Below are 26,532 nucleotides of genomic sequence, written 5' to 3' on the forward strand. Positions count from 1 at the left end.
TAGTGTTGTAGCAAATATATGAATGGGAATCAGCATTTAAGTCGTTTGTACGTGAAAACCAAGTTACTTCCTGGGAAGGCACATTGCTGATTCGTTACAATCCTTGTAAAGATCTGGACTCTTGATGATTCTGTGCTAGAGGTTGAATACATTGCTTCCTTCACTGATATGATACCGGACAGAGCGTGCATGGGGCGGGTTCCCACAGAAGTTTTTAGTGCTTCATTATGATTTCATACATTATCACAACTAAGAAAAACTTCACGAAAATTGCCATTATCGTATAAAATGGAGAATGTCACTAGGACGAACACAGAAACTTAAAATATAATTAATGGAGAGGCACACACTGACAGACAAAAACTTGTAGCTGTAACAAAACACGTGGGAGACCACTTGCTCTTCTTTATAAATTTCTCTTGGAAATTGCACACCAAAATTATGATGAAAAAGTAACCGTAAAACTTCATTTACACTCAATGTTGCTCTGTCAAAACTGTTGATTACTAATAAAGGGAGGATGGCTACGAGAGACCTAAATTAACCTTAATTTTAGGCTTCATTTTTTACGGATATCGAGAAGCCATGCAGTACACAATCTCTTTTTTCGTAGTACTCCGGAAGTCACCCGCTCGTCTTCTCTCCACAGAAGCGGAAGTATCAATGTTGCCAGATCTTACAAAAGAGAGTTAACAATACTATTTAAAAATATTACCATTATAAAATAACACAATTACTACGGGCACTACATCCTCGCCATAGTTGAATAAAAAAAAAGAAACTTTGCTGTCAAAGTTTTTTTTTTTACAAGTAAGTGTTTACCAGCAATTCCTGTCTTTTCTGTAAAGAACAGTTAAATAATTTTACATTATCTAAGTTTTGAGTACCAACCCATTCATTATTTAAATTTACTAAATCTACGGTATTGCTTTCCACACCAATTACCAAAAAAGGTCCAAGATATTTAACAAAAAACTTACTTATGGTTTAAACCTAACTATATCTCGTTTCATGTTCGGCCAGTGAAATAACTTTTTACAATGTAGATAACATTTGCGTGAGCCGAAATGAGCTTCCTTGTGAATTTCATCTATAACAATGTTTACTAGACTCTTAGGAATTATTAATTTCCAAGTATCATCTTGCTTAATATACACTAAATCTAAATGCTTACAAAAGTTAGGATTACCCTTTTCCAGTTTAGCAGAACATCTAGCTACAAACTCATCAGAGGTTTGTTCTTCCAATAACAGCTTAACAAAAGAAGATTGACTTAAATTTCGAAATACAGCATTTACCATGAAAGTAGAATTAATCGTATTCTCCTCGTCAGGAGAATTACGTGAAATAATGTCTGCAATACGGTTCTCTGCTGAGGAGAGATGTTCAAACTTAAGGTTAAAATCTTGCAGCTTTAATAATAGTCTGGTTGTTCTAACATCCAAATTTCTAATAGTTTTCAGATGAGTAATAGCTTTGTTATCTGTGTGAACAATTACCTCTTTTCCTAGAATGTAATCAGCAAAACGCTCGCATAAAAACACTACTGCTAATAGTTCAGTTTGAAAAATGGACAGGGATCTTTCCGTAGGTTTAATGCGCCTGCTGGCATACGAGATAACCTGAAAATCATCTCCTTCATACTGCCCTATATAGCCTCCAATGGCAATTATAGAGGAATCTGAGAACAAATGAAATGCCTTATTCATGTCTGGGAGCACTAAAGCTGGCGGAGAAACCAACGCTTTCTTTAACAGTTCAAATGAATGCATCTGTTCAGGACCAAAGTGAAACTTTACGCCCTTACGCAATAAAGTTACCAAACTTTCGGTGAGGTCTGCGTAATTGTGAATAAATTTCCTTCTCCAATTCGCTAGACCTAAAAATTGTCGCAATTGCTTACGATTCTTGGGAATTGGAAATCTCTGTATGGTTTCATTAAGTTTAGGATTAACTTTAACTTCTTTACCTGATATAATGTGACCTAAGAACAACAATTCGGAAAACATGAACTTACATTTCTGAAAATTTAAGGAAAAGTTTAAGTTATTCAAGGTATACAACACGAATTCCAAATGCTCAAAATGCTTACTGATAGAATCAGAAAAACAAAGTAAGTCATCTAGATAACAAGAAACAAAATGCTTAGTGCTTAAATCGAATATGCTATTCATTACAAATTGAAATAGACTAGTGGCAGATTTAAGTCCCATGACTAAATATTTGAAACAATATTGCCTACCTTCGAATAAAAATGCTGTTTTTTCATATGAATCTTCCTCTAAAGGCAAACAGTAATAACCGTCTCGGCAATCAAAAGAAGAGAAAACTACTGAACCTTTGAGACGTGCTAATATGTCTTGAATTGACTCTACCTTAACATTAAAAGATACCACTTTAGTATTTAGATGTCGTAAATCTAAGGTGGGTCTTACTGATTGTTTGTCAGCTTTATAAACACAATGAATTGGATTGAGATAAGGAGATAACCTTTCTTCGATTACTCCCCACTCAAGCCATTTTTGAACGAGCTTTCTGAAAGGTTTCCGCATAGCATATGGTATGGGGTACGGTTTACATACAACAGGTTCGTTGTCTGTTAACTCTATCTTTAAAGGCTTAACCTTAGCAGGCCTAGAGCGTTCAGAAAACAATGATCTATAGCGAAGAAGTAGTTCCACTAATTTACTCTTAACTTCAGATGTTAAATCTGTTCTTTGGAAAATTGTATTTCGAATTTCACTTTCAGATACTAAGTAGTCTTCCTCTTTACCAACTTCCTGTATCAGAGGTTCAGATTCTACCGAACTAACCCAGAGAGAATTTAAATTTAATTTAACAGGTTTACCATCCAAATCATCCAACGTTAAGATTTGCTTTGGAAAATCAACTACACAATTATATTTGGTTAGGAAAGGAGTACCTAACAAGACGTCCGACTTCATTCCTTCTACAATAAAGAAAGGAATTTCTAAAACATGATCTGAAAATTCTAAATACAGTATTTTCTGTCCTTTGACATTATACTTTTCATCACCTACAAAAGATTGCAATGTTACATTTCTAGCCGGAGATAACTTAGCATTAGGCAACGTTTCTACAATTCTTTTCCAAACACCAAAGTTTAATAAATTAGCTTCACAACCACTATCTATTATACATGAAAGAAAGATACCGGCTATTTTACCTGATAAGAATGGGGATTTGATAAAAGAACCAACATCATCATTATTCACAGATTCACTCTCTTTCAAAATGAAAAACACATTCATGGGCTTTTGGGTATACCAAGTGCCATTACGTCTATTGGAAAAATTACCTTCTGGCCGCTGAGTTTCAGTTTGGCGGACTCCAGGCGACCATTCGGGAGCCTGCCTCACTGGTTTAACGCAGTGCTGCTTTGAGCATAAGGCTCGGAAGAGGTGGAAGTGGTTGCACCAACCTCAGTATAGCTGCTTCTACGGTTAGGACAATGAGCGCAAGCACAAGGTGCTACTCTGGATTCAAATTGCTCACACGAATTAACTAAACATTGAGCCACAGAGCTATCAGTATAGTCAGAGTGAACATTGTTCTGATTCTGATTTCTTACATTTGCTCGTCTTACATTACCATTATTTGACCTGCCCCTAGGGCGATTGTTATTATTATTAGCAAAATTATTGGTATTTGGCCTAAAATTACTATTATTGCTTCGTTTGTTAAACCAAAACTTTTTCTTATTACTATTGTAATTGGCATTAGGTTGCTTATTATCAATATATTCTTTAACACTAGGGTAACCAGTTTGAACCCATTTGTCCTTGGTTTGCGCCTTGCCTTGCTTATCATTAACTTGAACTGAACTAACCTGATCATCAACCGGTTCCTTGTCTTGACTGTAGCCAAGTTTACGTCAAAATGAACATTACATTTCTTATTTTTGCCTATAATTATCTGAGTCTAATCCAACCTTACGCTTGGTACCTACAGATTCTAGTGAAATCAATGGACAATTCAATAACTTGGACTTGTCAGGAATTTCAAGTCTCATTAACCGTGCAGCTAGTTCTGACACAGAGGAAATATCCACTTGACTCAGAGTAAACTGATATTCCTGAGGTAAGGTATCAATAAGGTAGTCTACCAACTCTTCTTGAGGAATATTCCCTTTAAGCATTCTAATACCTTTGGACAGCTTCCACACGAACTCTGAAGCCTTACCGTGAACATTAGGATTGTACTTTGTAGACAATAGATATCGCAACTGGGCCCTACACACCTTAGGATTAAGGTACTGTGCAAGTAACAAACGTTTGAAATCATCGTATGAAAAGATTTGATCTTTAACCTGAGAAATCCAGCAAGCAGCTGACTCTTTCATAGACCTAACTGCAACCAAAATCTGGTACTCAGGGGACAAATTGGCTAACTTAAAGTTTTGCTCTAATTGCTGAAGGAAATCTAAAGGCGAAATTTCTAACACATTTCCGGTAAATTCGGGAAAGTGACTAAGATCGGATAATTTTAATGACTTTTGACATTTATTGGACGAAGCGGAAACAGCCAGTATGGGACAATTATCAGTCCCTAGAGAGGAACTGGGCATGTTCTCTCTCAACATTCCACAACAACCAGGATTAACATTATTCGCATTAGCAAGTGACACACCAGGAACTTTATTCACACCTACTGTGCACGAGGAGACTACAGGATTTATAGAAATGCGACTGCTAACTTCAGAGAAGTTTCTATCCCCTCTGTCTAACTGACCTCTATTCTGCGAAAAGCATGAATGAGTACAACAAGCGTGGCTTGGAGCATGAGAGAATGAAGTGTGAGTATTATTACCACTATTAATCCTGTACGTATCCGTAACAACATCTAAACAAGAGGATGGAAAACAAGATGTAGTAACAAATGAAGTGGTTCCCATTAATGGAGTGGAAACAACCACCGGGACCTTCGGAATGGTGTCATAAGAGTTACTTCTAGTATGAGAAATTTCCAAAAAACGGTCCACATCTTCAAAATGCCTAGGTTCCACATTTATAACTGAACCAGTCTGTTCACCACTTTCTTCTTCTTCATCTTCACCTTGTTCAAATAAACTATCCAATTTCTGTTTCAACACCTCAAGGTCTTCCCTCATATTAAGACATGAATTAGTATTACGCTGAATTTCCTGCATCTGATCAGCCAAACTATTTAATTGACGCTTACTAACACTGTTGTCCTTCAAGACATTTAGTAATGCTTCTTCTTGAGAGCCTAGATATTCATTTACAATTTCAATTTGATGGGTAAGTTCTACAGTATTATTCTCCAAACGATTACTTAGAGAAGTAATTCTGTCATCCTGTTCCTTGAGATGACGATCAACAGTTTCTTTTAAACTAGACACTTCTTTATTTATAGCTACCTTTACTTGGGAAACCTCTTTATTTACCACCTCAGACATTTCACCAATGACCACTGTTTTTACCTGCGAGACTTCTTCAGTTACGGCGGCTTTCATCACTGAGACTTCTTCAGTCACGGTGGCTTTCATCACTGAGACTTCTTCAGTTACGGCGGCTTTCATCACTGAGACTTCTTCAGTCACGGTGGCTTTCATCACTGAGACTTCTTCAGTTACGGCCACCTTTATTGAGTCTATTTGACTAGAAAGCTGAGACATCAATTCAGCGAAGCTGGAGGTATCACTACCTTTTTCACTAATGGTATCATCCTGATTCCTAGTAACTACGACTATAACATTTGAATCTCCATTCTCAGTGGAATCATTTATTGACCTACTGGGTTGTGCTACACATTTATTACAATCCCAGAGGACTTCAGGTTTACTTCTCTCACTAAATTCCTCTTCTGTTAACTCGGTGCAATATCTACAGTACCAAGTGTTACAGGAGGTACACTCTAACAATGTGCCGGCATGGCCACATTGTCGCGTTTTCTTTTTATTCTTGTTCATTGTGACACTAATAGTTCAACACAATCAAAGAAAGAAATAAAGTTCACTATATTAGCACTACACAATACTGTTTTTTTTATTTATATATATACATATATATGAACACCAATTCATGAAGATGGGGAACCCGTAACCCTTGCACTCCTGTTCCGTCTCAACAGCGGTTTAGCAGCCTTGCTTTTTTTTTTTTAGGAACCACATTACTATATCAAACCAGAAATGATATTCACAAGAATCTCAAAGAATATTTAACTATAAAGTATGACGCGCTGACGTAGAGAATGTTTACCTGCTTTCCATGGCCAACACAACTAAATAAACCAACTAATAACACGTGATAATTGACTCATAAACACAAGAAAAGAATCAAGACTTCCAGGGACCTTAACGTAAGTTATGACTAACACGAAATAGTCAATACCAATGAAAAAGAACGATCCAGCAAAGAACCTAGCTAATGGGAGCCAGAGCAATGGTAAGAGAAAGGGATCAGAAGATTTCAGCTGAAATCCTGGGTGAAGGTCGCCAAAAACTTACACACCCTGTAGCGCCCCAGAGGATGGCCCGGAACTTCTGAGTGCTACAGAGCAGAAGGCGTCTAACGTACTTATTACGCAGACTAAAGAAAATCCAGAAAACTGAGTATCAAGGGGTCGCCAGTCTGTGAAAGATGATATGGCAATGAAGTATAGGGCGCACAGACAACGTCCGACAACACGAGGCTTGCCCACACCAGCTCTACGAGAAGGCATGAACAAACCGCCCTTCCTCTCCTTGCTCCTGCATATACTATAATTTAGAACTAGCTAACCTTAAATTAAACTTATATAGCTACTAGGGACTTGCACTTGAACAACAACACTTAAAATGGAAAAGATTATTTATTATTTGATCAAAAGTTGGTATTAGGGCCATGGAAGCTTGATATAGAACAGGTACTTCATAACAGGTACATATACTATCATGCACAAGAACCTATATTCGTATATTTATAAAAAACAATAAAAAAAATCATGCGTGAAAATATTCAGTTACTGATGCATGATTACATCAAAATTCTTGCAGCTATAAGCAATTGAGGAGGGACAACCATCTTCACCTCCCTTGTATAATGATTGAAACATTAACACACTTCATAATAATATGCAAGTTAGATTCTTACCAAATTCCAGAAGAGTTGTCACTTCTGAAGATGATGAAAGAAATAGTTTAAATTTATTATGCAAAAGATAATAACGTATCATAATTGTTAATTGTTGTACACTGCAACTAGTCTTCAAGGATAATAATATAGCTATAAAGTACTAGCCAGCGTATACCCACCATCGGGTGCGCGCCTACATGTGCACTATCCAAACATAAGTGCAAAACTCAGTATTAAAATTGTTACCACTAAGAAAAGGTATGCAATAAAATTATACACATTCATCTAATAACCCATTGAGACTGATTACCTATTACTATGAGATTTACATCCCACATACGGGCATTCTGTGCCCTTTTCTTGATTGAACTGGCAACATTATGCTCCACCCCGGTGAGAGTGAAGCTGCCATGAACACATATAGCGTTAAGCTTGTTTATTCAACATTGTGATTCTTACCTGAGAATATGCACAAAGCATACTTACTAATGAATGATGCGTGTATTCAGGATTGATGCTCAATAAGATAAGATAAGATAAAGACACTTTTGTGTAAACAACACAACTGCACTAAAATGCGAGTGGCCAACATTATATGGAGATTATAAGGGACACCTAGCTCCGGTGAGAACACAAAACAGCTATTCGTGAAGTAGCACTGACAAATAGTAGAGGATACAGCTTACTGCAGCTATGAAGCAACATAAAAACAAGATAATTAAGTAATGCACCACACTTGTAAACACAGTTCTTCAAAGAACACCATTGAAATGAGCTTGGAGAGATAGCTGGAGGATTCACTATTATTATGAGAAAGCACCGGCTAATATGCCACTTTCACTCAACTCACAGAGCACTGAACATAATAAACACTAAAGAGGGCTTAGAAAAAAGCTTTCGAAGAGCTTAACTGGGCCTGATAAATTAACAGGCTATATTAAAGATGAGCTTTAATATGCACAAACATGCTCAAACATAATTGAACATAACTAAAAATAACATACTCATCAAAAATGACGAATGTGGTTGCTACGAAGGCAACCTTTATCAGGAAAACACCTTTAAACTGCCCATCTTCATATACGAAACACTAACACAACAGCATCTCATCTCACCATCAGTTGATCCTGAGCCAAGGCTGGGCGGAGCTAAACCAAAGGGGGCTCCAAGGTAACTCCTTAATAATGGAAAAAAGTATGAAAAACTCCAGAGAAATGTGGTGTAAGATAACATGTCCCAGAACTGCATTGTCGCTCGACTAAACACTGAGCGAGCGGCGGCGAAAATAACGGGTAGATTCTTCATGCTGCTCATTCACCTGGGCTATGGGCCACTACAATGCCTCTAAATTATTCCAACTGAATATGCGTTTGGCATAAATCCTGCACCACTCTACAAGCTGCTTGTTAATGGACTAATATTGCTCACTTAAGAGACTGCACTGGTTCATAACAACACATATGAAAGGATATTGGTTTGGAATAAACATGCTGCTTGCTACTAAAATGCCATAAGTAGCTATAGAATCCAATACTTGGTACAGTAACAAGTACACTAGAATGTAAAGAAGCCATATTTTGTTGAAGTACATGTTTAAGTTCAAGGAAGTAGTGTTGTAGCAAATATATGAATGGGAATCAGCATTTAAGTCGTTTGTATGTGAAAACCAAGTTACTTCCTGGGAAGGCACATTGCTGATTCGTTACAATCCTTGTAAAGATCTGGACTCTTGATGATTCTGTGCTAGAGGTTGAATACATTGCTTCCTTCACTGATATGATACCGGACAGAGCGTGCATGGGGCGGGTTCCCACAGAAATTTTTAGTGCTTCATTATGATTTCATACATTATCACAACTAAGAAAAACTTCACGAAAATAGCCATTATCGTATAAAATGGAGAATGTCACTAGGACGAACACAGAAACTTAAAATATAATTAATGGAGAGGCACACACTGACAGACAAAAACTTGTAGCTGTAACAAAACACGTGGGAGACCACTTGCTCTTCTTTATAAATTTCTCTTGGAAATTGCACACCAAAATTATGATGAAAAAGTAACCGTAAAACTTCATTTACACTCAATGTTGCTCTGTCAAAACTGTTGATTACTAATAAAGGGAGGATGGCTACGAGAGACCTAAATTAACCTTAATTTTAGGCTTCATTTTTTACGGATATCGAGAAGCCATGCAGTACACAATCTCTTTTTTCGTAGTACTCCGGAAGTCACCCGCTCGTCTTCTCTCCACAGAAGCGGAAGTATCAATGTTGCCAGATCTTACAAAAGAGAGTTAACAATACTATTTTAAAATATTACCATTATAAAATAACACAATTACTACGGGCACTACAGGGTGACTCATGACGTCATACCACATGACCTGAAATTTGAATTTCTCGCGTGGGCGGGGCTTAAAGTCACGTGACCTCTATCAGCCAATCAACAGCGAGGTACCAAAGCACTCATCTTACCCGTAAAAGGGAACGAATTTTGAAAAATCCCGGTCATAAAAGAGAGTGAGGGTGAGTCATTCGCGCCAACACGGGTCCCTACTACTTATATATAGTAAACTTTTACCTATGTACGCTAGTATGAATAATATGGTAGGGGGTAAAAATTTGCCTGCTCATTTCTTATATGCCTACCCCCCTTGCGTTTCTCATTGCTGGAATTGTTGTAAGATGAAATTTTGTTGTGGGTTTTAGTGAGGGATGTAGGTGTCATATATGTAGTAAACTTTTACCTATGTACGCTAGTGTTAATAATATGGCAGGGGGTAAATTTTCCCTAACCATTGTTTACCCCCTTTGTGTTTCTCATTCTTGGAATTATTGGGAAAGGTGAAATTTTGTTGTTGGTTTAAGTGAGGGATGTAGGTGTCATATATGTAGTAAATTTTACCTATGTACGCTAGTATGAATAATATGGCAGGGGGTAAAAATTTTCCAGGACAATTTTACTGGGGGATAAAAATTAAGGAAGGTAAAATTGACCCGTTACACCGGCTCAGAAGCAGTGAAGTGTACTGAAAGACGCAGAGCGATGCAAGCACAAATTTGGAAAGGTAGTTTGATGTGGCATTCTAATCACTCGTGGAGCACATCTTCAGAAGTCACAGTGCAAATGTCATTTGCTGTACTAATAATAGAAAACAATCGTGTTTGAAATATAATAATATATTAGTGCCATAAAGCTAGTAATAATGGAAAAGACTGCATTGAGCCCGGGAGATCCGAATTCTTTCTCAAGACCAGGTATTAAAAAATAATGTAGCCGGAATACTAATTATATTATTTTCTACTCCTCATATTCTTAGTAGGGTTTAGTAAATTTGAACACACCTAACTTCAACATTCTTATAATTTTCTTAATATGTAATTTGTAGAACTGAAAATTATTAAGAAGTACTCTTGTAGTTGGGTTCATATGTACAAGGCTGATTATTCCGTACAGGTTTACCTTTGGTGGTGTACCATTAGAAAGAATTCTTGAAAAATTATCATTCTTTCACAGATTTCCTTCTTAATGTCTCCTAAAAGGTTTCCATTGGACATCAAAATATCTCACTTCGCATAGATGAAATTCAAGGTGGCCACGAAGTAATTATTTAAAAATTGCAATTCTTTTGCGATTTGTGTATAAATACGGATTTCGAGTGTAGCATAAATACTACAGTGCAAAAAACAAACCAGCCTATGCCAGGTGACCACTAAAAAGCAGGAATGCTATCTGAGTTAGGGCATAGCGAAGCTGGTTAGCCCTTACAATGGTGTCCGAAGGGAGCAGGTGCGTCAGCGACGGTGTATATACACATGAGTAAGGGTAGTGAAAAGAAGTCGATTTTGCCAATGATACATTCGTTATGGTTTCATATTATTAACTCTCCACTTGAAAACATAAAATGCAACTTCATACACTGTGAAGAAATACATCGCTGATGAAAAATAGTGTGCAGGCTTATTTTTGGCGCACCACTAGAACGAATTATTGAAAAATAAGGATTATTTCAGTAATTTCCTTCTTGTTGTTTACTAAATGATTTGCGCTGGACGACATGACACTCACATGGCATAGTTAAAATTCAAGGGGGTCCTTAAGCAATTGTTGAAAAGTTATAATTCTTTTACAAATTTGCTTATAAATATGACGTTCAGGTGTGTGCATAAAACTATAATAAAAAAAAAACTGCTTAGTGGTCACTATAAAGCACGAATACTTTTGAACCGACTCAGGACAGGGTGAAGCTGTGTAGCCCAAGTAGAGTTGCCAACTCTGGAAAATAAAAAAGAACGGTTTCCCTCAAAATTCCAAATGATACAGGTCTAAGTGTGAAGTATCTCTGTTCGTTCCCATCCGTGGGAAGAAAATGTACTATCGTGAACGAAAGTGCATTAACATATGTATTCTGCATATCCTTGGTGCCCTCATTAAACTTCAGCTTCTTTAAAATTATCGGAACAGATGAACAGAAGTAGGTATAATTATCTTTACGTGACAATTCTGGATCTGGAACATGAAACCTATTCTGTAAACTTATACGAGGGGCATTCAATAAGTAAAGAGACAAATTGCTATAGCTCAATAAAGATTTATTTCAATCTTTCAAAACTAAGGCTATTTTTCAATATAATCACCCTTTACAGTTATGCGTTTGTCCCATCTTTCTTGCAGCTTCCTAATTCCCTTGGCGAAGAAATCTTTCGATTTACCCCGAAGCCACCTTTGCACCGCTGCCTTAACTTCCTCATTGTTAGCAAATCTTTTTCCACGTAGGGCGTCTGTGAGTGGTCCAAACAGGTAAAAATCAGATGGGGCGAGGTCTGGGCTGTAGGCAGGATGAGGTAAGACCTCCCAACCCAATTCTTGAAGCTTATCTCGGGTCAGCTGGGCAGTATGAGGGCGGGCGTTATCGTGCTGAAGAATGACTCCTTTTGACAAGAGTCCACGGCATTTGCTTCTGATAGCTGGTTTAACTTTGTGTTCTAGCATCTCAGAATAGTATAGGCTATTGATAATTCGCTGATCTTCAAGGAAATCGCAATAGATTGGACCCTGTGAGTCGCAAAAGATGGTCAGCAGCACTTTTACCAGCGGAAGGTTGAACCTTGAATTTTTTGCGAACTGGAGAGCTAGTGTCTTTCCACTCCATACTCTGCCTTTTGGTCTCAGGGTCGTAGTGATGGATCCAGGCCTCGTCGCAAGTCACTATTCTTTCAAAAAAAGCGTCTTCTTCAATCAAACTTCGTTGCGTTAAGGCTTGACAAATGGAAAGCCTTGATTCTTTATGAGCGTCAGTAAGCTGTCTGGGAACCCATCTGGCACACGTTTTTCTGTACTTCAAAATGTTCCTAATGACATTGCGAATAGTTCCAACACTTACTTGAACTTCCTCAGCTATCATTTCAACAGTAATTCTTCTGTTATCACGAATAAGTCCGTCAATCCTCGATTCCAACGAAGAACCAGAAACTTCCACTGGACGTCCACATCGGGGTTCATCACCTACACTTGTTCGGCCACTTTTAAACCGATCAACCCACTTGTACACATTCGCACGGTTCATACAACTGTTACCGTACTGTCTCAACATTCGAGAAAAAATTTCGCTTGGTTTTACACCTTCTGCGACTAAAAACCTAATGACTGAGCGCTGTTCTTCTAAGGTGCTATCTTCTAGAGGACTTGCCATGATGAATTGATATTTTTGAAGTTATGTTGACATAACATTACGAAACAGCAGATCAAAGCATATCCCAAGATTGCCAGCTAACACCCCTGAACAAAAAAAAAAAAAAAAAAAAATTGATTAGTGTTAAAAATATAGACTTTGTCTCTTTACTTATTGAATGATCCTCGTACTTCAACTACAGGAAATTGCTTTAAGAAGTCCTTTTTCACTCTCAATAGATGTATAAAATTCCTTACAAGTAAATTTCAATTTTTCTCTGATACAGTCTCTGTTATCTCTTTAAAATTATCTAAACAGATGAGCAAAATATATTAATCGTTGATAGATGGTAAAATGTGACAGTTGTGGGTTTACGGAATGAAAATTACTTTTTAAATCTATACTTCGAACTGGATACAAATTAAAAAAAAAAAAATCCGGGGGCCGCGGTGGCTCAGTGGTAGAGCGTTCACCTCTGGTGCTAGCGGTCTCGGGTTCAAACCCTGCTCCCACCAAGTGAACTTTGTGGTAGACAAACACCGTGTGCGTGGGTTTTCTCGGGGTTCTCCCGTTTCCTCCCACTTTCTTCATTCCACCATTTCATTCATTACTCATTATCACCGTCTCCTTTAGCCTAACCGGCATAACTGTGGGACGTAAAACTCAAAATTTCATTTCATTTCATTTTAAAAAATCCGATCATAAAGAGGCTGGTAAGAAGTTTGTACCGGTCACCGGCTTTAACCAAAATAACAGCAAAATTTCACGCCAGGCCGGTGAAAAACTGGCCAGTTGGCAACCTTAGACCCTAGCGTTAGCGGAAGGGGGGGACGTGCGTCCGATGAGGCGCATCAGCGAAGGTGGGTATACGCATAAGCGAGGATAGTGAAAACGAGTAGGTTTTCGCAATGATACAAGTTTCAATAGCACTTGTCATGGTTTCATACTTGTAGCGCTCCAATTGTAAACAAAATTATTATTAAGTATTCTGCCTATTGGCAGGTCCTGGGGCTAATGAGTTTTTCTTCTTCTTCTTCTTAATTTTCAGTTTGAACCTGGAAATGTTTCTTCCACGTTTCTCGATTTTCAGCTTCCTCTTTCAACTCACAATATTTTCTTGTAATTTTCAAGTCATCTATCAGTTGTTCTTCTTACTCCTCGCTTTCCTTCCATCTTTCCTTCTATCGGGGTGTGAAGAAGACAATTTCTTCTTAAGATGTGTCTAATCCAATTGGCCTTTCTACGAAGGATGATGGCTAGAAACGTCCTCTTCTCTCGTATTTGTTTTAAAACGTCTTCGTTTGTTACTCTATCTGTATATTTTATCTTTTCCATCTTCCTCCAACGCCACATTTCGAAGCTGTCTAAATATTCCTTCTCTAACTTCCGTAATGCCCATTCTCGGAACCATGAAGTCCAGTGCTCCATATATAGCACTTGACCAATTTCTTCCTTACTCCAATATTAAGGCTTCTAGTTAAGAGCGACCTTTTCATGTTGAATGCTTCTTTGGCTATGGCAATTCTCGATCTGATCTCTCTGGTGCAATACGCGTCTTTCTTTAAAATACTTCTCAGATATTTGAAATGGTCGACCTCTCCAAGTTTTCTTTGTTCTACTCTGATTCGCAAGGGCGAATTTCCACGTAATATTCTCATGACTTTCGATTTTTCGATGTTGATTTCCATTTCATATAGTTTTGTTCTTAAACCAGTTCCTGAACCATGGTCAAAACGCAAAACCGGTTTTGAGAGCTGTTCTTAAATGTAGGAAATATGTCGAACCGGTTTAGGGGGCGGTTTCTAAAGTTAACAAAGCAATAGAACCTGTTCTGAGAGCGGTTTTTATATTCGACAAAATAATGAAACCTGTTTTGGAACTGCTTCTAACTTTATCATGGGTTCTCGGTTCCTGAACCGGTTCTGGAACAAACGGAGTTTTTTTTTTTTTTTTTTTTTTTTTTCATCACTGACTAGAAGTGAACACTCTACCAGTGAACCACCGCGGCCCCCATAAAGAAAAGATAAAGTTTGTGTTGTCAACAAGATCTTATGTGATTTCATGCGTCATATTGGATCTTGGTCTCTTCTTTCCCGTAACTTTTCAGTGAAAGTATTAGGATTGAATTTTGAATTAATTCCCAATCGTTAACCTATTTCAATCCCAAACAATGTTTCTTAAGCATTAAGGGGAAAGTACAGCAACGTTAAGGAAAAGTCGTAGTGACTAAATTAGTTCGTCCGTACTCTGCAGTATTTTGAAATTGCCCATATGTAATTCTGTATAATGGTTTCACTTGTGCAACTGTTTATCTTTTTGTCCTTCTGAAATGACTCTTGACAATTATACTAACAAGTATGTAAACATTAGTACAACGTATTTTTATCAGGAGTTGTTCTTGAGTGAGTCGGCAGATGTATCGCATTTGTTGCCAAATAGTCCCGGTTTCGAGTTCAAATGAAGGACAATTTCTCTCGGATGTAAGGCGACAAGTGGTTTGGATTCCGCTTTAAGCTTATGTGACCCCTTCCAGCATAACCTGGTTGTTGCATAATAACACAAAGGCGAAGCAAGCTTGTTTCTGTCTATATGTGATATAAATACATAGAGCAAATTATTTAAACCAAAAAAACTGGTTTAAACAAAAAAAAAAACTGATTTTTTGGTTTTTCAATAAAAAACATTGTTTTTGCAACCCTATTATCTGAGAACAGACAGATGCGCACACAAAAGAATTTTCGTCTTTAATGTCGAATGGTGGTTTCCCCGGTGTAGTAGTTAACGGTTTACAAACTGTATGTTACGAAGAGAAGAAAGCAGGATTGTCCCGTTACCGGTTCAAAACTTAGAGATTTAGGTCAGATAATATTTTAGAAGCCTAGCATATAGGTTGACCTAGACTTCGGTCCAGTATGATTCGACTGTTCTAAAATTTGATACAATCTGACTGTTATTTTCACTTCAAATTAATTTATTTCGAAATTTGATTTAAATCAACGATTTTTATTATAAAAATCACGTGATATAAGTCTTGATTTAAATCGTGATTTAAATCACTCCACCCTGATTTGTACACTATATGTTTTTGTGTGCAATGTTAAAGTTTACTATATTTCTATTAAAGTGTAAATTATCTCTATTTTATTTACATGTACCCCACTTCCTTCTAACCACATACAACTTGTTTTCCAGATCAAGTTGCTGTAGAGCACATATACTTGGTATTGGATGTTGATTTCGACAGGCAGGTGTTGAAAGGATGTGCTAATTTAACTGTAGGAAGGAAAGATAAGGCAGTTGATCATGTAGTAAGTATGTAATACTCCTTTAAAAGCTTTCAAAAACAAATCTATCAGGTAGCCTACTTTTCAGACACTTTATTTAAGATAAGATTCTAATTCATCTTTTAGTGATCCAAGAATTATGGTAATTTATTCATAATTCTCACTGAATAATGGGGGTTTACCAGAAACTGTGCCGCATTTGTTCTTCAGGGCAACTAGTCGAGTAGGTTTTTCGAATTATTTCTACATATTTGACGAGAACTTTGCAGACCCACTTGTAGTATACAATATTCCTTTATATACATCAAATAAGCTCTCTTGACTAAAGGCATATAAAGTTATATCTTTAGTCAGAGAACATATTTGACGCATAGAAGTAGTATTTTTACAGTAATAGAAATTATTCACACAATTTTACATAGAATATTCAATTTTTTAGTGCCAATCCTAGTAACTTGTCAAACTCTGCATGCTCATAGTTGGATCTGACAATACTGACACATAATGCGCATTTCCACAGTGTAAATATCATAATATTTACTTCTTCTGTCGCTGTGATTTCTACATATTTTAACTGAAGCAAGGCAAGAATGACGTCAACACTTTGTTTACACTATAGAAGTACATTTTGCAGGCAGTGATAGTCACTATAACAAGTAGAAGAAACTGCCTCGTATTCATAAATTATGAAAACTAAGTAACGTTTCCGATAAACACGGTCCTTATCTTCAGCTTTCTTAAGTCTGAAAAAAATAAGTGTGTTTCGTGGTCTAGATGATATCTACAGGGTGTTTCTAACTTTACTGTCAACTGCTTCAACAGTCCTTCACAAAACATTAACTACACGTAAACAGAAATGTTCACTGAAGTATAAAGATTGATTTGTGTAAGGAATGCTCGAAATTATAGTCTTACAGTGTATGGCTAATAGTTAGCAACAGAATTAAATATGAAAACAAAAGAATGGTTGTAATTTCTTCTGCTCTGGTTTCTGAAACAAGTTCCCGGCCTGACTATTTTTGTTCGAAAAAGGTAAATGTTTCTGCTGTCTGAGTATTTCATAAATCAACATTGGTTAGCAACATTATTCTGTAGAAATTCAAATTTATATATCTAATGTTTACTTCGTTCTAATTTGTTTCATGTATGTTGTTTCTTGTTTATCTCCATAGATTTTAGATGCCAAGGATTTAACAATCAGTCGTGTTCAGAGTTTGGCTACTGGGGCACCTTTGGAGTACAGCATAAGTGATCCAGTCGGTACGTTTGGTTCCAAGATGGAAATCAAATTACCAGCAACAATGGGAGACAGGTGCGTTAGTGTTTATATATGTTTAATATCATCTGTATTTAGACTTTCGTTGTTTGAAAACTTTCCAAGTAAATCATGCCCTTAAGAACGTACTTACAATTTCTCACCCCCTTTGCTGTAGAAGAAGGAAGGGAATGTACGAGGGTTATTCAGGAAGTAATGCCTCCAAGGTGATAGCTTTATTTGTGTTTGACAGATAGCACCAATACAGGTATCAGTGAAGGTTACAGTGTCAGCAGCAAATGGTGGCATCATTTTTCAATATAGTCCCCATTACGGGCAACACACTTGAGTCAACACGAAACAAGGTTTTTCGCCAACGGCGAAGAATTTTGACTGCGGCAGGCGACACCGTTGGGGAAGAGAGAAAAGTTGCAGGGCGCAAGATCCGGACTATAGACAGGGTGAGGCAGAATGTCAACAACACTTTCCCAGCAGATGGACAACTTTGAAGTTTTTGGCGGAGGAGAGGACGTGTGGCGATACTTCATCGACTGATGCGTCGTTTCCGGGTCGTAATGGTGTATCCACGATTTGTCGCCGACAATGAATGTTCCTGGACGCACAACCTTCCGCAGTCAGGAATTCAATGACAGTCCGCTATTTCAACCGGACGTCACCGCTGGATGCTATGAATTGCTCCATAACTCTAGAACGAGAAGAGATAGGAAGATGAAACACGTGACATTCTATAGCTTGAACATCAGTGCATTAATGATGAACAGTTCAGAGTTTGCGTTACTGTTGGTCAAGTAGTGGGTTTGGAGGCATTACTTTCTGAATCACTCACGTAAGTATATAGGGGAAACCAAGAAGAAAGCAAGCTTGAGAATTGTGGACTTCGGTTTCTAGAGAGCCCCTCGTTGGTAGGTTTCTGATGGCCATAGCCCAAAGTTCCTTGCCAGTGGAACTTTGTCTTGAATAAAAGCCCTAGTGGCTATTTTTAAGCATAACCTTCCCCACTGGACTAGTGGCTAGCATGCTTGCTTTTGGTGTACGTAGTTCTAGGTTCTATTCCCGGTGGGAGCATTGAAATTAGAACCCATTACGGTAGTTCGAATTCCATTTTAAGCTGTAGGTACAGATCTCATATCGCCTTGGTCCCGAAAGGAGATGCTAGATTTCATTAAACGAGCAAGAATGATCTAAAAAAAATAATACGTTCACCGTTTGCAGATTGAGAACGAAGCATGAAGATGTAAGGAACACCAGAACCGGTTCCTGAAATACTCGGGTCTCGGGTAATAATAGGTCAGAGTATCCGATTCTCAGTTTTGGAACTTGGTACCCGATTGTTGGCTCCGGATCCGGGTACCCGAACTTCGGTTCTGGGTTACAATTTCTATAACCGGGTGTACTTTGTTCGCTATCCTCATGTACAGTTGCGGTCCGATGCTGACACCGTGGGTGGTGGAGGGTGCCACCAAACAGAAGAACGAATGCTCGGTGCTCAAAAGAGATGGTAAGCATATTTATGCATGTCACGTTTTCAAAAGCTTGCGGAAATCAAAATATAATGTAAAGAATTACCTGTGCAATTGTTTAGTGTTTGGTTGTTGGATTAGAGTTTAGCATTCGTTTCAGCACCGGAGCTCCCTCGTGGCTAGGTGGTTAGCGTACGCGCCTTTGGCGTGGGAGACCGGGTTCGATTCCCAGTGGGAGCTCATGTGGTTCGGATTCCACGTTAATCAGTAAGTCCACGTCTCATATAGCCTCGTAACTGAACGGGACGTAAAACTCAAAATCAACTCAACTCAACTCGTTTCAGCACCGAGACTGTGTGAGACGTGGACGTACAGTAATACAGCATAACGTATGATTCGAGAGCTCCAACTGCGAATCGAACTCAAATCTGCTGTACATTAACCATATAGTTACATTATCATCATAGGTATTCTGCCATTATTGGTAGGTCACTTGCTGCAACTGAAAAGCTTCCATGCTCCACGGTAACCTCCGCTAACCTCTTCGTCTTCACATACGACTTGATATTGTCCCTTAATTTTGGTCTCTGTCGCCCACTCCGTATCTTTCCTGCCACCATACCCTCTAGCATGTCCCTCAAGATACAGTTTCTACTTAGTCAGTATCCCAACCAGTTTCTCTTCCTTTTGTTAGTAGTATCTTAAATTGTTATTCTCTCCCTCGTCATTCTAACACCCTCTCATTCGTTTTTCGCTCGACCCAAAGCTTCCCGTCATTTTACATCACTTTTGCGTAATGTCCATTTTCTGACCAATATACTACAATATTCTACACTTCTTTTTTTCAATTCTTTATTCAAAGTCCCACAAAATAGTATTTTCTTCCTCCTAAAGGCTTCTTTCGCCATTCCTATTCTTGCTTTTATTTCACGTTCACACTTCATATCATTACTAATAATACTACCCAAGTATCGAAAACTAGTCATCTGCTCCACTTTCTCCACTTCTGCTTACATATTTGATACCGCCTGCTTCGTTCCAATCACTATAGCTTTTGTCTTTCTACATTTATTTTCATCCCATATTCTTCACAGCCCTTCCTCTAGTTTTCTAACGTGTTAATGATTTTCTCTTTAGATTCTGCAACAGGTTCCATATCATCTGCAAACCATATACACCTAATCATTCTACCTCCTACTGAAATGCCGTTTTCATTTTGTAAACTGATAGATTTTAAATAATGTTGGCAAGAAACAGCATTCCTGTCGAACTTCTCTTCCGATTGCACTCTCCTCTGTAATTTCCTCATCTATTCTAACACTTACTTGTTGGTCAATTTTTAATGTGTAATGATCGTAATTTATGTGCATTTAAGCAAGTTTTTCTTTACAATAATTAATACTATACATATTGAAATAACGTTACAATTCCCAAAGGCAGAAAATATAAGTTTCTTTAGATACAGATTATTATTATTCGTAGTATTGTATTATTTTGTTATTTTGTATCGTTGTCATGTGCGTAATATTATCGTATATTGTTGAGACTAATTTAACTGTGTTCAGTAGATTTAATTTATCTTTGGCGATAATTTCGATTGAATGTTCTTCAACCATCTACAGCCCAATTCCTCCGAAGTTAGTTAAACTTGGCATATTTACGATCTTTTATGTAATTTATAGAACAGTTATTTGCTTAAAATGTGTACACAGCAAAAAATGAGGTGTTAAAACAACACAAACTGATTACCACTTTAGGGTGTTATTTTTGTGTTAATTTAACACCAAGGACATCTCCTTCCGAGCATATCAGAATTAACAAGTAATTGTCAGTGAGAATTTGAATTGTATTTTATTGTTTGCTATAAGCATACCTTTACGCAGTATATTTAACATTTATGCCAAGTAACGAGTAACGTGCTATGTTTTCTGTAAAAGGTCACGAAAGTAGTTTTGTAAGGCTATGAATTGTCTGGCAACAGTTAGATGAGTAGCAGTTCTGCCATCTGTTGTTATTTGGTTTTCTTATGTGCTAGACATACAGTTGTTACTCAGGGGTTATGATTTTTATGGTTAGATTTCTATTTTCTATTAGAATAAAAATTAGGTTTCCGAAAGTACTTGAGGTGTTTAATGTTATTTTCAGTCTTCTAACATGAATTTTAACCCTTTCTCTCTGTTCCCTTAATATGTCCTTTTTTGCCAGCTTGCTTGCCTTCTCAAACTAGTATGGATCATCGTGAATTGAGTGTACTTTTTGTGCGAGAAATTAAATAACATCAAGCAATATGTGCTTTATCTGGATCCAAATGACACAGGTGAATTTTCTAAGGCACATCAACAACTACTCCTGAAAAGACTCGTGATTTGCAGATAGCTCTGTTGTGTATCTACGATTACAAATGTATAACTATTGCCATTAAAATTGTGAAACAAGTCCTCTTTGAAAAATACCAGTGGACTATCTACTTCCGTGAGGCAACAGCTAAATAGGTTTGTCAAAATAAAGAAAAAAATCATGAGGCAATATCAATGTTGTTAAATATTCATCATCTAAGAATTGTCATTCCAAGTAAATAGTAAGTGCCTGATTGTTGTCAAAATACTTGTCGAACTTGCCTGTATCCCCATGTAAATCACACCAATAACTTCTAATCGCGCTTGTATAATAATAATGAAACGAAATATGTTTACCATGGTACGTCTTTATTTTATTAATTTATTTTTTTTTTATTTTTTTTTATTTTTTTATTTTTTTTATTTTTATTTATTTATTTTTTTTTTACCCAATATTTCGTTAACCATTGGCTGTTACCTTGGACGAGGGACAAAAATTAGACGAGAAAACAAGATTGTATTTCGTTATATTCTTGTTGTTTAGATCATGTTTTCTTTAGTACATAATCGAGTCCTCACTTATAATTTTTGTAAGTTTCGTATAATTTTAGCAGAAATGATGCACAATTTTACTAAAAAGTGATTCGGCATTTTACCCTGTGAAGAAGTTCAATTAAAGCCTAATTGTAATAAGTAATTAAATATGAATAGCAATAAAAATCTAACCTGTTATCTGTAAACAGGTTGAAAATTGTGTTTCTACATGTTAAGGTAGATAATAGAATAATTACTTTTCTTTCATATTTAAATTACAGCAAATGTTAATCCTCTCATATCGCTTGTTGTTGTTTTGTCATTGTGTCCCCTGCATGGAATCCTGCATGCTTGAACAAATACTGACGTTGGGCACTTGAAGCGTCTTACAGCACCTTTGTTTTATTTCAGATTTGTATTAAGCATAGAATATGAAACATCCAAGAAATCCACGGCGTTGCAGTGGTTGTCACCTGATCAAACGGCAGGGAAAACCCATCCTTACGTATTTAGTCACTGTGAGGTGAATATTTCTTTTCATTAACTATCACGAGGGTTTCCTTTTATTTTTAGGTGTGGAATTAGCGTGTTCTATGAAACGTCTCCTAAGGCTAGTGCTTTACAGTGGCTAGAGCCACAATTGACAGCCGGAGGGAAGCATCCATACGTCTTCAGTCAATGTCAGGTGATTATTGCAAGTTGTGTAAATTTTTTTATTTGTAAATTGACTACATGACACCGCTCGTTTCGCTAGGAAAAAAATAAAGTTTGTTTATACATTTAATTTTATATTTTGTCCTTGTTAATTGTTATTAGGATCAATATTAACAGACCAAAATCATACCCATAACGAAATTAAACGTCGGCTAAAAGCAGGGAATTCGTGTTATTATTCAGTTCAAAATCTTTTGTCATCGCGAAATCTATCCAGGAATTTGAAGCTTAAAATATATAAAACAATAATCATGCCTGTTGTACTGTATGGTTGCGGAACATGGGCGCTTACTTTGAGGAAAGAAGTAAACTGAAAGTATTTGCAAATAAGACCCTGAGACGAATATTCGCACTCAAGAGGAACGGGAATAGGGAATGGCGGCAACTTCATAACGAGGAACTACATAATTCATACCGTTTATCAAACATTGTTAGGGACATTAAGTCTAAGAGGCTCAGGTGGGCAGGTCACGTAGAATGGAAGATAAAAAAAATAGGAGCACTTTCAAAGTTTTGACTGCAAGTCCAATCGGGAAACGATCATTAGGAAGAACCCAAGCGGAGATGGGAGGACCATATTAAGATGGATCTCGCAGAAATAGGAATACAAAGTAGAAACTGGATCCAGTTGTCTTAAGGATAGAAGTCAGAGGAGAGCTTTCGTGAACGCAGTATTGAACCTCCGGGTTCCATAGGCCATAGAGTTAGTTAGTAAATTTTTATTGCAAAGAAACCTAACCGAAAACTGTAGTCTCTTGAAAAGAGCAGTAGACTTTATCGTCTTGAAAATGTCCTTATATAGTAGTTGTTTTAATAATGTTTGTGAATCATTTGTCGCCGAAGCCAAATTTGAAGCCAAAAACGTGAAATGGAAGCAATGAAGGTTAACATTTCAATTGTTTCATCGTCTGGAAGCTCGCGCGCGACTTTCCCTTGAAATTTGGTAGACACCTGTAATACGAGTCAATCCGGGACTTTCTTAAAAACAAATAAAACAAATTTCAAAGTGTGGAAAATGGATTTATTTTTCCACATAACCTCTGACTACAGTTATACACTTATCCTAGCGTTTAACTAACGCCTGTAATGCTTCGGCATAGAAAGATTTAGTATTACCACGGAACCATTGTAGGACATCATTCCATCATTCTTCACTTAATCATCAGTAAAGCAACTCAAAAGCAATTTATACATATGGTTAGTACCTTGAACATGGCTGTGGTTGTCTAAAGGTCCAGAAGAAACTAATTTTAAAAGCACAACTTTAGAAAATAAAGCATAAAGCATAATTTAAAATATATAGCATAATTCTTGAAAAATTCTGTTTAACTGCAAGTTTAACATATACTATATTAATATTTTTTTTTTTTTTAAATATTTACAATGCAAAATCATTGAGAACATAACAATGCAACAATGAAAAGCTTCTTTTTATTTCTGTAAATTTTTCGGTGTAATCCTTTGATGTGGAAAAAAGAAAAAAAAAAAAGAGAAGAAAACTTTCCGCCAACAATGAATAGTACACAAGAACTCCACACTATATTGTTATGTGTACCACTTGAACTTGAGCACTTTCTGTACTTTTTGTGCACCTTTCTGTATACTTTCCCTTTCTGTATATATGCACCTCTAAGGTGCACGCAAGTGATAGAAAAAACTGATTTGAGCAAAGCATATCTCTTTACAGTGCATTAAGTAGAAAGTTCATTAAATGTGAAAGAAATTGCTTCATAAAATATTAATAAATAGATCAAGATATTTAGATTATTTAATGTATAGTAAATATTCTTGTCTTGTCTTCTTCATCGTTATCGGTTTTATTTAATGGAGCATCAGCTTTAAGCCAAGTATGCTAAAAATGTTTAAATTCAATTACTTGTATTGACATTGTAACTAATTTTACAAATGGCGGTTGCATTTTTTGGTCGATCTAGTAAATATTCTACATTATACACGATTAATGTAAAACAATGATTCAAATTAACAATAAAGCATAATTTGAAAAAAAAAATAAAGCATAATTAAACAAAAAATAAAGCATAATGTGGGTTGCTCTAATCATCAGTGTTGAAATGTTTTCCTCCAAGGAATTCCTTCAGGGCCCCAAATATCTTACTACGACTGAGTGTCTCATCACCGTACTGAGCCTGAAATCTTCTGTAAATTTCAGCAGGTTTTATGCCCTCGTTGACTAAAATCTTCATCACAACACGCTGTTGCACGTAGACGTTCACACTGTTGTCCGCCATCTTGAATAACAGTCTATTCAGAAGCGGGGGGAATGAGCGCCGTCTATCAGTAACAAGACACAGGTGCCAGTTTCTACTGCATACAAAACTTCAGGCTTAGGCGTCCATTTAATCCTGGGAAGAAAAAAAGTCCCGGATTGAGTTGAACGACCCTCGTAGTTAATTACATCATGTAATAATAATTCGATCACAAAAGTAAATTGATATAAAAAAAACGCTTTTGGGCTAAAGTATGATATGAGCATTTATTTAGTAGTTTTTTTGTAACGCTGTCAAAAATTCGTGATTTCATCAATTTTATCCATATTCTAAAAGGGGAACATCTCCATCTGTGTTAATGGTAATTCCTAATAGTTAACAATTGCCGCTCCGCTACGTTCGCTGCCTGCCCTCATTTGAAAATTCATACTGATAAAGCTGAACATAAAGCTTATTTTCTGTTACTTGTGAAGACAAGTCTCGTATTAAGTGTAAATAAAGCTGTAATTATTTATATAAAATTCACGAATATTTATTCAATATCAAGCGCAATATAATTTAGTAGCTATGGAACATGAACACAGGGGACAAATTACTGACAATTGTTACCGGTATCGAATAACGCAATATTTAATAAGCTTTACGCCAACCCACATGACGCATACTTCTATTACTAGACCATAACTAAGTTTAGTTTTGAACATTAATACATTAATATTTGCAAGTTAGTTGGTGGACAAATTAAAAAAAAAAAAAAACTTATGATTAAGATTAGGAATTAGATTTCTTGGCTTTCAGCATCTATGGGCATTGTTGGCGTGTGACGTATGAGGTATGACGTCCCTCGGCAATTACACTATCCGAGGAAAGAGAAGGAAGGAAGTGGCTTTGGACCTTGGCATTTGCCTGGTGCGAATGAGGAATCACCCACAATAGCTGACTTTTTCGACCGAATGTCCCCACCGGGAATCGAACCCGGGACCACTCGTACTAAAAACGAGAGCGTTAGCGACTACCACTAGAACTTTTACTTAATTATAGTTTTAACCTATAGCGTAAAGCGAGCCGAAGGCTTAGGAGAACAACTAGTTTATATAGATTTACAATTGTCGGTGGTAGTCACTAAATATTTTCCGTAGGTATAATTTCCAACGTTTCGATAATCTAAAATATCATTCGAAAATAAGTAAAGATATAGCGTCCTCAAAGATATTTCCGCACTAGACTCAAGCGATTGTTCATTTGTTTTATAAGTGATAACAGTTTTGCTCGTTTTGGCAGTAGTACCAAGTAATCATGCTTGAGGACAACATTTATCAATATGTAACCACGGAAGTAAGGAACAGGTTATTTTCCCAAGTGTGGGTTGTTTTTCGGATTTTTGTGGGTACACCAGGGAGATAAGTACGCACTCATGCTGGACACTTCATTATATCATCTCCGAATTTATATAATGTACTCAGTATTCTGTAAGGCCTAGTAGTTGTCGACCAAATGTGCACTATTTAAAAAGAGAAGAAAAAGACAAGTAAATCAAATCGCTCGATTGGCAGGGATTCGAATTCCGATCTTCGCCTCCATTCAAATGCTTGACCACTTCAGGTAGCAACGACATTATCTATTTAATGTGTTCCTTATTTATTCCTTATACTTCAGTTTACATTTTTAATACAGGGTGTTTCAAAACAACACTGACAACGTTTGGAGGTGATTCCTGACACCAAGATAAGACGAAAAGTATAGACTAACCTGGATGCACATATGCTTTGTATCGGAGTTATAGGCTGCCGAAAATATGAAAAAAAAATGAAGTTTAAAGGTCCATACCTCCTAAACTATGGGACCTACCCTAGTCGGGTCAAAACTTAACTTAGGAACAAATATGTGCGCTATCCAAAAATACATGTTTCAGAATTGTAAGGTACTCA

At 36.9% G+C, this 26,532-nt stretch overlaps 1 protein-coding gene across 2 annotated transcripts in view; it reads left to right on the plus strand.

Annotated features, from left to right (window-relative positions):
- The first annotated feature begins 10,185 nt into the window (after positions 1-10,185).
- The window catches only part of LOC145683339 (leukotriene A-4 hydrolase), a 56,854-nt gene continuing 40,507 nt past the window's right edge, over positions 10,186-26,532 (plus strand). Inside the window, exons 1-4 of one of the 2 annotated variants that reach the window (XM_081754689.1) lie at positions 10,186-10,358; positions 15,965-16,080; positions 17,229-17,368; positions 22,074-22,185. In XM_081754689.1, coding sequence (XP_081610815.1) covers positions 10,307-10,358; positions 15,965-16,080; positions 17,229-17,368; positions 22,074-22,185 — 420 coding nt within the window. In that variant the 5' untranslated portion in view covers positions 10,186-10,306. Of the gene's footprint in view, positions 10,359-15,964; positions 16,081-17,228; positions 17,369-22,073; positions 22,186-22,235; positions 22,348-26,532 lie in introns of both variants that reach the window. The other variant, XM_081754685.1, reaches the window with a different exon arrangement.

The sequence above is a fragment of the Thermobia domestica genome, chromosome 1, assembly GCF_964235325.1.
Source record: "Thermobia domestica chromosome 1, izTheDome1.hap1.1, whole genome shotgun sequence".
Taxonomy (NCBI): domain Eukaryota; kingdom Metazoa; phylum Arthropoda; class Insecta; order Zygentoma; family Lepismatidae; genus Thermobia; species Thermobia domestica.